Source organism: Tachysurus fulvidraco, chromosome 16 (genome assembly GCF_022655615.1).
Source record: "Tachysurus fulvidraco isolate hzauxx_2018 chromosome 16, HZAU_PFXX_2.0, whole genome shotgun sequence".
Lineage (NCBI taxonomy): Eukaryota > Metazoa > Chordata > Actinopteri > Siluriformes > Bagridae > Tachysurus > Tachysurus fulvidraco.
In genome coordinates, this window is record NC_062533.1 from 10,790,224 (window position 1) to 10,805,628 (window position 15,405).

Here is a 15,405-nt window from a genome sequence, read left to right on the forward strand (position 1 = left end):
TTGTGTTTTAGGAAAAAATAAAAGCATGGACATTACTTTGTAGCATCGTTATCTGGGCTGAAGAAAATGTCCTCTTCTCTCAAGCACCAGGCTTCAAGACCAGGACTCCAGAACAGGACAGGAAGGGATGACATTCTGCTTTATCTGGGGCACAGGGCATTCTGGGTACATGAGTACTGAAGGAATCCTTGTGCTGTTGGAAAGTGCTAAATAATTCATTAAAAAAATAATAATAATTTTTTTTTTCACATTGTGGATATGGATGTGCAGTCCTACTTCTGAGATTAATATACCATGCCACAACAACCACAAAGCTCAGGGGTTGGCACTTGTTTTGTGGCAAAAAGTTCATATTTCAACAAAATGGGCCTCAGTATTGCATGATCTGTTTGATTCATGACCTGTTTATACTTTGTTTCTCTGGAATGCAATAAAAGCTGATAGTGAAGGTTGATAAAGCAGATTATAAGCAACAAGATAATTCTCTGAAACTTCTGTGAACCCTTGATAAATACAAAAACCTTATCTAAAATATGAAGCATGGTGCAGGGGGCATCAGGTTAGCGCTCTATAAAAGACAATGACCCAAAGCACAGTATATGAGTGGCTAAGTCAGACTCCGAACCTTGATGAAATGAAATGCTATTATCTGGAATGGTGAAGACTTTTCACACACTTACAGAGACTCACAGCAGATCATGTGCAAATCATTCGTTTCCAGTGAGAGCGACATAAGTGACACCAACTGTTAGTGATCAGATTGGAGCATCTTTTTGCACCAAGTACCAATAGGAGTGACAATATAGTGTGTGAGATCCTCAAAATAAACACACACTGTGTGATAGGATGTATATATACAGTGATGAGGAGAATAAGGAATGCTCTAAACCTGTTAAATCTGGACTTGATCTGTGGAGGAAATTTATCATGATTTATCCTGAAACACACATGTTGTCCAGTTCAGGTGAAGTGATGTATAAACCATTCTCTGTTTCAGGTGAATTTTGTTGCATGTCAGCTGTGTGCTCTTCTCTCTGCCTTCTGTTTCCGGCTCTACCTGCACCCCAGTAAGACGAGTCCGTTTGTCAGGCACGTGGTGGCCACGCTGCTCGGATTCTACTTCGCCCTCTTCTGCTTCGGCTGGTGAGCTACAGTATTGGCGATGTTGGGTGTTCTCATCTCTGTTTTTATTCTTTGTGATAGCAATACAAATCAGAGTAATGGTACTTTTTAGGGATATGAAAAATATTTCACAGAACATCTGATTGAAATTACTCAAATAATATCTAATAAAAACTTCTAAATTTGTTGGCTATATAGTTGATCTATGATTCATGGTACTTGGATCATGAACTAGGTTTGACTTATAAAGTGTGCATGAGTTACATACTGTAGAAGTGAATCCTAGAGCTAGCTTGTTTGCAGAAGAGGCTAAAGCCCTTGCTTAAAACATGCTAATCATAAGTAGTCCTATGATTGACTAGCAGCTCATCCAGAGTGTGTTCCTGCCTCATTACCAGTGTTCCCACGGAGAGCTTCAGATCCACCATGATCCTGACCTTCATAAAGCAGTTACTGAAGACAAATGAATGAATTACACATTGTTGGATTAGTGTTTTGTGATTTGTAAAATCCATCTATTGCTTTCCTCTAATGAAATTCTACAGAAAGGATACAAATATGAATTTGTTTTAATGGCAAATAGCATGATTCATCACTGCCCTCCCCTTCACTTCTAGATTACTGTGTAGAGCTGTACATCACTTTTACTGACGGCTGTGCGTTGAAGTGCTTCTGCAAAAGCTATTTGTTATTTACAGAGCAAAGAATAGCTGTAGTGTACAATAAAAATATCTCAGGACAGTATCGAGGTTGGAGCATCAGTTAAGATGTTTGTCTTGTTAATGCATTCAATTTAATAGCACAAACCTGTCAATGGGTATTAAAGAATGGTTGAAATCCCAGACGTGTAGCAGAGTGTAACTGTTGTTTACAGGCACTCATTATATTGTCACTCGGTTTTCAAATTGTTTGTCTATATATTGTATTCATCTTCTTGTTTATCTTTCTGCGGTCTAACATGTTTAATATGGAAGTCCATTGAAAGCTGAAAGGAGAAAAATATAGCATAAAATATACATCTTGTGCTAAAGTTTTGGTGTGTTCATGTATTAAAAATAATGTCTTTAAACAAAGAGATCTCACCTTGTATATAGCTTGGTACTGTAAATAAGTCAAAATATTAAAGATAATTAGGCAGAATTTGAAATTAAGTATTTTATGATATTTAATTGTATTGTTGAAGACTTTCAGACAAGCAGTACATCTCCAGCACTGTGACACTTTTATTCTCCAGTCCATATTGATTGACATGTTGAATAATGGCAAAGCTAAATGAAGCTGAAGTAATGAAGGACCTTGGAAAGGTCAGTTTGCTTGGTTTCTTATTTATTTGGAGATGGAAGGAGAGAGACTGAAAGAGACAGAGAGAGAGGGTTGGAGGAATGGATGAGTGGAAGACAGAGACCGGAGAGATGGAGAAAAGGCCTCCAACAAGAGCTCTGGGAATAGATAAGATCCTGATATTTGGAGAGAGAGGATGTGAGAGAGAATGTGAGAGAGAAACTAACTGCTATTAATGTGCCAACTACCATCAGCTGTTTGTGCTCATCTGTCTTTATATTCTTACATCTGTTTGTGTGTGATATTTTTTTGGCAGGTATGCTCTCCATTTCCTGATGCAGAGTGGCATCACCTATGGCATCATGATCTTGGCAGGAGTTGAACACATGCACAAGTGAGTCATGAGTTTATCTGCATTTTGTAGAATCACAGCTGAACCACAGCAAATACTTCTGCTTTTTGGTTTTCTAGCTTACATTATTAGCTTTACCCGAAGACTCTCAAACACAGAAGTTAAAGAAGCTTTTACATCCGGCAGAGCTAAACATACATACATGATTTGGGGCAATATAAGGTGGTCAGTGGGTCATAATATCTACAGATTGTGTTACACTGATCATTGCACTGGTTTGGCTTTCTTTAAGAGAGATCTGAGATACAAGTGTTGAATAGGATCATATCACATGCTAGTTTTGTTGTTAAAGGCATCTTGCTGATAGAGGTGCTGTAACAGGTATAATGTGAAAATGGAATCCAAAAATGTTTCCAAATTCCATCTTCACACAACTCGGATTTCATGGTGAAGCTAAATGCACATTATCACCAAAAATAGGCAGCTTAGAAAAATGCAGAGCTCTTCCCTGCTGAGCACAATTTTGTCATGCAATCTTTTTCTCTACATACAGAAAGCTCTAGGTTTAGGGTTAGCATTAAGGGTTAGAAATAAAGTTGATAAATGTTTCACTTATAATAAAAAAATTCATAGAATAAAGTGCGTAATAGTATTTATGTTTACTGAAATAATAATGATATTTCAATAATCATTTTTTTTCTTTTTATAAATAAAAGTAAAGTAAAGGCCAAAGCAAAACATACCGTCATGATATCAGCAAGCAGCTGATATCAGTAGTGTATCAGGGTGTATCAGTAGCAATGCTGATACACGTAGCATTCATCTTTTTGAAACTTTTGAACAATTCTTGAAATAAAATATTCTTTTGATATGAATGTGCTTGATAAAATCATTTAACATACTAATTGTCTCCTGGCTTCCTGAGTGTATATTTTGCCCAAGAGATCATTTCTTCTTGGTTTCTGATCATAACTCACTCACTTCCTGTTAAGTGTTAATGTAATCAATATAATTGATAATTCATAATCAATTAATTCTTGATGAGCTGCTGATTTTGGCTGCCAAAACCATGCACTAAAGCCTGGTTTGGGGGAACTACTTATCTAAACATAAATGTGTATTGCTGTGCTATATGGCCAGTTTGTGGACATCTGATCATCATACTCGTATGTGTTTCATAATCAGACTGTTGCCACAGTAGCATTACAAGATCCCTTCACTGGAACTAATCTTGTTCCAACTTGACAATGCCCCTGTGCATCAAGGAAGCTTAAAGAAGACATGAATTGACATGCTGTGGAAGAACTGGAGAGTCTTCACCTTAACCCTTCGATTACCTCCTCACCTAACATCAGTTTCTGATATAACGAGGACGAAGATCTTAACGAGGAAGTAGTTTATTCCAGCGTAGCACTGACAAAATACATAAAAAATAGAACACAGGACAAATCCTGCTCAAATATTTTACACCATTTTTCTTCTTTGTAGTTTAAATGGGGTTTCGCTTTAAATGTAAATTGAGTGTAAGGACTGAGTATCACCCATATGGTCGGGTGTTATTACTGAATAAATGGTAATCACAGTCACGTATACCCTTTGTTTAGTGACAGTCTTTGATTTCCTGCTGCTGCTACCATAGTAACAATTCATCAAGGTTCTTCATTTAGAGTTCTAAAACATATTGCTTTTTGATATTTAAGCTTTTTTGGGAATGAGCTCTTTCTGATGTGTATCTTGGAGTGAAATCTGGGTTCATACAATCTGCCATTTCTTACACATCATAAGTGTACAAATCCTTTTACTCCTGGAAAAGAACAGCAAATGGAAACTAAATCTGACAAATTATGTTCATAGATAGATAGATAGATAGATAGATAGATAGATAGATAGATAGACGTTTTGTCATGCTTTCTTATAGATATTCTTTATTTATAAGATCTCTATAATGGAGCGACTTGTTTAAAATATTGGTGTAAGCATTGCTTAGGACAAACTTAATGCTTTTAATACTTTTTAATTCATTTTTCACTCAGCTGTGACATGTGCTAGCTCTCATCGTACACAACCTGTGTCATTAACACATACATCATTTTCACAGTGATCCAACAATAAAATATAACGTTTTAAAGACTTTTTTTTTATCAGCTATGCCATTTTTCTTCTGTGGTTATTCTGTACTCAGCATGTTCTTTTCTTTTCTTGAGCATTTAACCAAAGGATTTAATGGCATTCAGTTATGTCACTACTCACGTATACTTGTTCTGACATGAGAGTCTTCTTTTTGTTTGGGAACATTGGGAAGGGAGCACTGTTTAAATATGAGCTGTGTCTGGACATTATTTTAAATTGTGTATGAAGTTTAGGATAATATAAAGAAACCAGTTAAACATTAATACATCATAAGTAACCTAGACAAACTTCTAATATATTTTTAGTTATAATAAACTAAATCAGCCAAATAATCACCACTTGAATTGAGCAATGTTTATTTCACCCATTAAAAATGTAAATAAATTTGTACATTTTTTAAATTAGAAATGAAGAAAAATATGGACCATCAACTTTTTACTATAGTGAAGCTTTGTGTATGATGTTATTAAGGGATGTGTTATGTCGGTACTTCTTCTGAATTTGTTGGCAAATTGCTGTGAGTTCAGAGTAATAGCACATTTTGGGTTATGCTGTTTTTGGAAAATAATCAATATTGAGGTGGTAACGGTCACATATCCGGCCATATCACACCACCGCATTGTTGATTATTTTAGCTGGAACACTATGCCCTGTTTGTGTTTTACTCCCTACTTATGGCTAGTGTTAATTAATTCAGTTAAATCATGTTAGTTTAGGGGACCTTAATGTAAATAATAGGTACCATATGGTAAGACTGTGTTGGTTCTGATATACAAACTGGATAAATGGGTATTTATTTAGAAATTCTATTAAAAAAAAAAGCAACAGTTGTAATAATTGCGCTGCGCTGTGATTTGGCACTGTGAGTAATCAATATTCAGAAGAGGTCATGCGTCCAAGGTCATGAACTTTTCCACACATTGGCGCTATTGAATAGAAAATGCTGACCACACACACACACACAACCTTACTTTCTTTCATAGCTACCTTCCCTTTAAGGCTTGGTGTTCTCAGCTGCAGTCCCATGGGGCCTGTATTGTGTGCATCACCAGCAGTGTTTTACCTTCCATGTGAGGGGAAAAAAAAATAAAAAATTCCTGCGAGGAAATAAGAGGTAGTTTATCTATAAGATGCCCTGATTTAATCTAACTAAACTAAGTGAGAGTGACTTGTACACATACCAAAATCAGCATTCTGTGTTCAACGTTCTGTGTTGTAACACTGAAAGTCACTGGGTCAAGGATTTGTAGAAACTACAAACTACAATTTGCATTATTGTGTAATAGGTACTGAAGGAAGCACCATGCTTGGGGTTTAGGAGCTGAACTCCCTAGAGGTAATTCCATGTTGAGTCCGAAAACAGCCCCGAATCTTTTTTAGGGAGTGGTGTTATGTACACAAAGGTGTGAGAAGGTTCTTCCAAGCAGCTCTCCCTTCTGAAGGAACACTGGTGACTGTTTGCAACACCACAGTGTCAGTCAGCACACTTTCAAAAATAGGCAACCTGCAGCCACACACTCATCCCACTGAGACTTGGTGATAATGAAACACCTCTGTGGGTGGTTTAAAGGATGGGTTTAAAATTCAAAGGTGTATAGTACCCCCCCCCCCCCCCCCACACACACACACACACACACACACTACATGCACATTGGTTACTCTATTACTTCAGGGGCCAGCATTCCTTGCTAAGCTACTTGGTGATTGTACATTAATTCACACTACATTAATCCATGATTAAATTCTTTATCCATTTTCGTAACAACGTTAAACTGCTTGTAAAAGTGGAGCAGCACTGATGTAGAACAAAGATGTACTATGTACTATGACCAGTAATATCACATAAGCCTCTTAGTGATTCATCTTTGCTTCGTATTAGTGTAGCAATTGATTAATGCTTTTTTAATGGTATAGTTGGGCCATGATGTAGCATGTTTGTGTTTATGTGTGTGTGATTAATATGGAGCAGAGGATCAAGGTCCTTGTTCAGGGGTGCTGCAGCAGTAACCCGTCTTAACCCGTAGTTTGATCAGTAACCCATAGCTTAACCATTGAGCTAAAAAAATTGAACACTTTTTTGTGGAAGTTAAAGAAGTTCATATATTATTGGTGTACATATATAAGTTGTTAATATATGGTCACAATGAGCCACTATATAACACAGGAGGGATGATTTTGTCCACTTTCCAAAAGCAGTATTTTCCCAGGTGTGTAGTTTTCATGCAGAATTAGATTAGTATTTTTCCATCTAGTTTTATAGATTTTCTTTATAAATGATGAGAATGATGATACTTAGGTAAACTTTATGCTTTAATATTGTTTATCTGTAGTTTTGCTTTTTCCCTCAGCTCTAACATATCACAGCACACAGCATCGTATGGCACGAACATGGACATCACTGATGAACCTAAAAACCTCCAGAATAAATTACGTAAAACATTTACAGAAAATCAACACTGGCTTGATCTCTTTACAGCATTATAGTTGTGTTAGACTCAACCCATTGAGGTTTTAATATCTAATCAGCTGTGTTAATGTCCCTGTTTACTTGTTTTAGCATGAGATTCTTCACTGTTAAATCTAGTATATATTTATATTAGGTGGCTGCAGGCTCAGATTCTGTGATGAGCTCCAGCCTTAGTAATGTGAACATTAATGTCAGGCGCATTGCTTTGTTTCAGGTACTGTTTGGTGTTTGCCTTGGCGTACCTTAGCTTCTGTCAAATCACACGTGTGTATGTCTTCGACTACGGCATGTATTCAGCTGACTTCACAGGGTAAGGATTGTGTTTTAGACTGCAAAAAAGATTGCAGTCTAAACAGCTGTTGTTTTGTTTTGTCTTATTTTTAATACATGCCACAAATCTCTCTCTATATATATCTTTCCTTTCTGTCCCGCTGTGCTTCCAGGCCAATGATGGTCATCACACAGAAGATCACCAGTATGGCCTTTGAGATTCATGACGGTGAGCTTCATATCAGTTCATATGTCAAAAGAAGTCTGTATGTATTCGCTAACCATTCCATGTGATTCAGTCTGATCTGGTTTTTAGATTTATTTCATTCACTTATTCAGAATGCATTTTTTATTTATTTTTGTCTTCACTTGCACGCACATTTACTTCAGCACACACAGCAAAAAAAAATGTATGTGCTGTGCGTTATTTGAAAAATGCAGGTGTTCACCAAGCATCCGCTGCCAAAAGCCTGGTGAAGCTAATTAAAGCACAGGGAGATGAATGATGGAGGAGGGTTGAAATTACCGCAGCAGGAATCTTCTTCTCTTGCGCAAAATGAGCAATGACCTGCATCACGTACTATACATCTTTATCTGACTTTTATTAATAATTTACAGTGACTTCCATTCTTTACATCCCTCCCTGCCTCTATTAGACTAGCTGTGGTGTGCATCTTAAAGGATCAGTTTATTAAAAGTCTTTGTCAGTATTATCAGTATTTAGCGTATTCTTTTATGTAGAGCGAATTAAAAGGGCAATTTGACTCCATGAGAAATGGCCTCATGCTAGTACAAATAGGTCAGGGTTTAAGAGCACCATCAACCTAAATCCCCGTTACAGAGAATTCATCAGCACCACTTTCTTAAACCGCGTACAGTTACAGAGTTGGCTTATAAGGAAAAGAGGCAGTATCTGTTCTGACTTTAGGAGAAAATCATTTCCAGGTTTCAGGCTAGAACAAATGTATTAAAAGAAACTGACAAGCTGCATCTTTCAATGTCATTTTGTACACATCAAATTGTAATATATTTTATGTAGTCACCTTTACACACCTGCTCGTGCTTTTGAATATCATTTCATCGTATTTTATACAGTATCAGAACCACCAAGCCTTAAAATGGTGATTACATCAAGTGATGTGGATGATGCTGATAATCTCTCAAATTTATATAAATGATAAAAAGTTTCTCAAATTTATTACCTTTTTTTTATCAAGTGTACATGAGGTAATTAATGTAAACTTTGGCGTGGAGTCTTTCACTGGAACAGGATGGGAATCTGTAAATGTAGGTTACACTGAAAGATTTCTCTTTTCACCAGAAAATGAAAGCAAAGAAAAAAAAGATTCAATTCAGAAACGTATAGTTCCCAGAACTATGTAAATACTCATAAATGGCAAAAAAGTTGACTGGTGAATGGCTAAGCATAAACAATTCCAAATCTTACAGCTTCTTTCAAAGTGCTTCTATCTGAGGAATTTTAAGTTACTTCCCATTACCGGCTCCTCTCTGTCTTTTATCTTGAGCCAGACATTAAACGTAATGCGAGCTGATTAGGTGGCTAATCACATCAACAACATAATGGCAGCAGTAACACAAGAATTTTGTTCAAACTGCTTCCTCTCGCTCATCTCCCCTCTTCGTGCAGTCTGTCGATGTTCACCTGACGCTACACCATAAACTAGGAGCTTGTGAGTTTACAGCTTCCTGCCTCCATCGCTAATTAGTTTCATTTGTCAAACTCTGTGTTGGGTGTTTAAAGAAAAGTCTAATCTTACTGCCTGTTTCACTGCACTCCAGTCTTATTGAGTTTAGTAAGGGACTGCCTATAAACCTCAAAAGAGATGTCCACAACACCAGGCTTTAGATTTACAAGGGTTTTATACAGTTTATTACCTTTAATGAGGGTACTGCTACCCTTTTTCTCAGTTCACATTAACCGGGGATTACCTCTTTCTCTGTCTTAAATCTTTGTAACTTATGACTCAACAAATTACTATATTTTGTTGTTTCCACTGCTGAGTAAATATCCCATTATAGATTTAATCTCTGTTTGCTGTTGGTATAAAATCTACTCTTCTGAGAAGGCTTTCCACTAGAGTTTGGAGCAGGGCTGTGAGGATTTGTGTTCATTCAGCAACAAGAATGTTACTGAGAAGGCCTGGCATGTAGTCATTGTTCCAGTTCATACCAGTGGGGCTCAGTGGGGTTGAGGTCAGTGCTCTGTGTAGGACTCTCCAGTTCTTCTACACGTTTTGACAACCTTTGGAAACCATGTCTTCCTGGAGCTTGCTTGGTGCACATAGGTGGTACTGTGCTGAGACAGGTTTAGTTCCAGTGAAGGCAAATTGGGATAATTGGGTACAAAATAAATGTACATTCTTTACAATTGCCTTCTTCCAATTTTTTTTTACAACAGACTGTGAGTGTCTTGGTCAATCGTATGTAAACATACTTTTGGCCATATATTGTATGTGCTCAGTTTGTTTGTGTTTTTAACCTTGACTGGTGAAGTTTGAGCTCAGATGGCTTAGTTGTTGGCACATTTGGCTCACACCTCTCTGCTTGGGTGTTTGATTACTGTCTCCACCCTCTGTGTGTGAAGTTTATATGCTTCTCCTTTTGTTTCAGGGTTTACTCTTGGTAAAAGATTTCCTCCACAGTCAAAAGACATGTATTGTCGGCTGATTGCTATGTCTAAATAGTCTAGAATATGTGCTTGTGTGTGTGACTGGTGGTGATAGGTTGGCCTTGCAATGGGTTGTGCTCCAAGTCCCAGGTTCTGAGTAGGGTTAGCGGTTCAGAAAAGTGGCTGGATGGATGGATGGGTTAAGTGACATTAGTAACTCTTGTGTGTCTCTCTCTGTACAGTATGTTGCACCCTATGAGGCAAGAAAACATGACAACAGTACACATATTTGAATGTGGAGAGATGTAATGATACGGGTTTTATTTTGTTGTGTTTTTTTTTTTTCTTTTCTTTTTTTGCCTATTATTGCCTGTCTCCTAGCTTCTTCCACCGTTCAAAATGAACACCCTCACAGTTCTTTTTCCTGGGTTGGAATTTGATATTGTGTAGTGCGGTCATGTACTGTTAGTGACGAGAACTGGGCGTGTTAATTCTGGGTTCTTTTATTAAGGTCATTTATCTTTCACTGAGCCCAAAGTTGACACAGTACATAATGTTACCATGTGTGCTTAATGTACTTGGCTTTCAACAAAGGTTTTATTCAATAAAAGTCAATAAAACAAATTCTAAAGTAAAACCGACTATTTCCAGCAGAGAACATGGAAAGAACCCCAGTTAGCCTTTGAGTGTTGACTGACTAAGCAATTAGTTTACAGCAACCACAAAGGTTTACTGATTTTATGTATGTTCTTTCTTTCTATTTGTTGACAGGAATGGCACGGAAAGAAGAGCAGCTTAATCAGGGTCAGAAGCTGTTGGCCATCAGGTTTGTAATATAAGAGCAAAGGAAAACAGTTTCCTTTTTTTAATGGAAAATGGAGACAATATATTTTTTTTTTCGTCATAAAAACAATTGTTATTTGTCATGTCTCATGTACTCTTGACTTATGTGTGGCCACATAAATTCTCGACCTCCTGCAATGTGGTAGGACACCAACAGTCTCTTGTAAAAACACAATCCTAACCTCGTTCTTGAACAACCACTGAGCTGAATTGTGGTCTGCCATGTTTGTTTGGATCTGCCTGAGAGCAAGAATTTCTGTGAGTTCTGAGAATCATAAGTGAAGGTTTTCTAAACTGAAGGATGCTCTAGGACCAAAAAAACATAGACCTTTTATGTTATCTGACGTATCCGACATGAGTTAGGGATGTATAAATCTTGTAGCATTTAGGTATTTATCGGACTTCTACAGTTACAAACTAAAAGTTGATATTCAGTGAGGCTTTCTCTAGCTTTCTTCTGTATTAGATAAAGCTCAAATCAAACAGGGACCAGAGTGGTTACAGTCATAAAAAAGGTTATAATCGTACTCCGTACAGCCGTAAGAGGCAGGTTGGCTTGTTTACCACAGAGTTATCACTAGTTCGTATTAAACTTTGGATTTTGTTCATCCTTGTGTCTTTGATCACCATTTGACCTTCTTTTAGTGGCTCCGGATGATTGTAGCTCATGTTTTTGGTGTGACACAGTAAGAGAGATTAGTTGTTGTTTTTTTCAGGCGGATGCCCAGCCTCCTTGAATACTTCAGCTATAACTGTAACTTCATGGGCATCCTGGCAGGTCCCACCTGTTCCTACAATGACTACATCGCCTTCATCGAGGGCAAACCCTTCCGCCACAGAGAGCAGGAGAGCAATAGCAGACTGCAAGGGAAGACCAGGCCCAATGACCCATCACCTAATGTAAGGCCTGAACTCATATAGTACTGACCGTGTGGAAATGGAACTAATTGATTGCATTTTATTATTATTGTACCTTTTATATCTGTGCATTGTTTTTTAAGACCATGTCTTGCTTGAGCTTCTCAGATTTACACATAGCAATAAATATGCGAACGGCTCTTGTGGAACAGAGAAGCATTTACTGTAAAAGCTGTTTATTTATATGTAGAAGCCTGATTATTATAATTATCTACAGGATGTAATTTTGGAAAAGATCATGCTAAAAATATCGTGTGCTGTGTTTTTAAATACCATTTTGAAAATAATAAGGCATCATGAGAATTATTTTTAAATATTGCTTTAACTTATAGAGAAAAGAGAGGTTGCTGAGTTGCTATGTAGATCCTACAGTTGCTATATTTTAAGTGATATCTGATTTTCTCATTTATTTCCTGGATCATTTGCAGATGGAGGTCATTCGAAAGCTTGCCACCTGCTTCATCTCTCTGCTAGTTTTTCTGTCCGTCTGTAAAGTTTGTCCTGTGGAACGAAACATCGACGATGACTTCATTGCCAACACACCCTTCTATGCCCAAGTGGTCTACCTGTATCTATCCATGCTGACCACTCGGCCTAAATACTACTTTGTTTGGACTCTAGGTGCGTGTAGCTGGCTGTCTCTGTATCTCAGCTTTCCAGTCTTTTCATATCACAGCATATTCACAGCATTTCTATATCCATTGGCATTTCATCATCTTCCCACCTCCTGTGAGTGAGGTATGTTATATAATCATATAAGATAATCTCAGATAGTCTCAATATCCATTTCCTGACATTGCTATGTGTCACATGATAAGAAAATGTGTGGGCCTTTATTCTTGTCAGGTAGAGACAAGAAATTACAGGCTAGAAAAGCTTTTCAGTGTCAGGAATTTATAATCGATCTATATGTAACCATCGCTTCATGAGCACAATTGTCACTGCATATAGGATGACCGGAATAGCTGTAACCCCTCATCATATTCTGTGTCTGATCTGAACAGCTGATGCTATCAACAATGCAGCTGGCTTTGGCTTTAATGGCTATGACAGTGATGGAGTGCCACGGTGGGATCTCATCTCCAACCTGAGGATAATGAACATAGAGGTCAGTTTGTTCCCATTACCTGAGATTCGTTATGTAAATCAAAGATGAATGAAAAGTTCAAAGTCTCGTTTTTTATTGTTTCAGTTTGCAACCAGTTTTAAGGTGTTCCTGGATAACTGGAATATTCAGACTGCCCACTGGCTCAAAAGGTGAGAGTGGCTGTTGGATCAAGGTTTACAGGATCACTTCACACACTTCACACTCTGCTGTTTCAGTAATTACATCTGGGTGTGTGTGTGCTCGTTTGGGAAACCCATCAGTCGTTAGCTTAATTCTGCCAAACAGAAAAAAAAATATTTTGTAATCAGTTTTCTGCCCATAAATATATTCTGACATCTCTACTTTATGGAACTATTAATTTATTTCACTAGAACAAAATGGTAATGTTTTTATTTAGGCTGCTTTCTGACCTTGCCTTATATCTTCCTGCACGTATATAATCAGGCTGCCTAAAGATATCTAAAAAGCTTCTTAGCCAAGTGTGATTTTTCTCACACAGAGAAAGCCAGACTTTGATTAAAGTTGCTGGATGTGCCATAGTGAAATGGACCTAAGCAAAATCAATTCAGTTTGAAGTCAGATAGCGGCTGTCGAATGTCTGCGTTGCTCCTGTGGTACAATTGGATATAAATTGCTAAATGCTGTTTTGTCATTTTTTTACTTTTGAAGGTAACCAGGTTTTAAAAAGACTTGTAATTCAGATGCATACATAAAGGAAAGATAGTTCAGAACTGGAAAACATGTAGGTTTCAATGGTCTGGAACCTTTGGTGAAAATGTGAAACTGGACCTTAGGTGACATCTGTTTTGTATTAACGTCTATTTGAATACAGCATTTTTCATTGGTATTTCATTGGAGCAAAAAGTCTTTCAGAGTGATATTTCAGGATACCTGAGTATTAGGTATGCCCTCCTTTTGTCTTAACGACAGCATGCACTCATGCTAGCATTCTTGATTTAACTTAAAACCCAATCAAACACATCAATGAAAGGGACAAGATTCATGGAAAATCTTTTGTACAAAGGATTTCACATTGTTAGCATCATAAATTTAATTCAAATGCCAAGCTGCCACTGATGGGCCCTTGATCAAGGCTCTCAAAGTATCATAGCTGCCCCTGCGCTCTGACCCCAACCTCCTCAGGTGGGATATGAGAAGAAAAGAATTCCACTGTGCTGTAATGTATATGTTGCGATAATAAAGGCTCTATGCCCCCATTCCTTCCATTATGTGGAAGTAGACTTGAATTAAACGATTTGAATGTAAAAGAATCCTTTGTTTAAGAGTGTGCCATCTACTGGTGGAATACGGCAGTACTATTGCAGCATGACTTCTGTAATTTAAAGTGATACTTGGGGTTATATGGCAATAATAACATACAACAATCAGAATTATTATTGGGGTGCAGAAATATTGTCATTAACTCCACATGCAGGAGAAGGATGTGCAGGTAGGCAGTATCTTATGCTGGATTTATGCAATCCTCTTGTAGAACATTTTGGTTTATTTCAATCACAATGGTGACTAGAGAGACAATGACTTATTCAGAAGGATGTCTGTTTATATTGTAAGTGTAATGTGGCTGGCTTGTTGTATTTCCTGTGCAGGGTGTGTTACGAGCGCTGTCCTTACAACCCAACAGCTGCCACCTTTCTGCTCTCAGCAATGTGGCATGGAGCTTACCCAGGCTACTACCTCACCTTTCTCACTGGCATCGTCATCACACTGGCAGCCAGGGCGGTGAGGAGCCTCTTCATGACACGCCACACAAGCATAATACTGACATATAAGATTTAGTACTGACCCCCTGCAGTGAATCAGTATCAGGGCAACCTCTCAAAAGCTGGAACAGGATTCACATTTTCCCATCAGATTCATTGCTATATTGTATATCCTGAAACAGGATTTGTGTAAGCACACACAACTTTTTGGTAACAGAACCTTGAGAGATTCACCACGAAAAGGAGTCTGTATCCGTATCACACATGTACCAGGTCTTTGTCTGAGACTCATTTGTTTTCCTGGAGGATCACAGAGTCATGTGTTCTGTAACTAATACAAATGTAGTAAGATAAAACTAAATCAAAAATAAAATACAAATAAACACAAATAGCGTAATATACAATATATAAGATTATAGTGGCAAGTAAAATGAATAACTAGTACTATCTACTATCATTTGGGTGTGTGTGTGTGTGTGTGGGGTGAATTGTAAGTGTGTGTATAGTGTATATTTATTAGGTCACTGATGGTGATGTCCAAATGCACTGTATTTATGAGGCAGA

General features: G+C 37.6%; 1 protein-coding gene across 2 annotated transcripts in view; it reads left to right on the top strand.

The window, feature by feature from the left end:
* Positions 1-15,405, top strand: part of mboat2b (membrane bound O-acyltransferase domain containing 2b) — a 31,861-nt gene that overhangs the window by 12,339 nt on the left and 4,117 nt on the right. The window contains exons 2-11 of one of the 2 annotated variants that reach the window (XM_027166363.2): positions 998-1,143; positions 2,720-2,797; positions 7,567-7,662; positions 7,796-7,851; positions 11,023-11,077; positions 11,811-11,994; positions 12,441-12,633; positions 13,017-13,120; positions 13,205-13,269; positions 14,728-14,860. In XM_027166363.2, the coding sequence (XP_027022164.1) occupies positions 998-1,143; positions 2,720-2,797; positions 7,567-7,662; positions 7,796-7,851; positions 11,023-11,077; positions 11,811-11,994; positions 12,441-12,633; positions 13,017-13,120; positions 13,205-13,269; positions 14,728-14,860 (1,110 nt within the window). Of the gene's footprint in view, positions 1-997; positions 1,144-2,719; positions 2,798-7,296; positions 7,317-7,566; positions 7,663-7,795; positions 7,852-11,022; positions 11,078-11,810; positions 11,995-12,440; positions 12,634-13,016; positions 13,121-13,204; positions 13,270-14,727; positions 14,861-15,405 lie in introns of those variants that run through there. The other variant, XM_027166364.2, reaches the window with a different exon arrangement.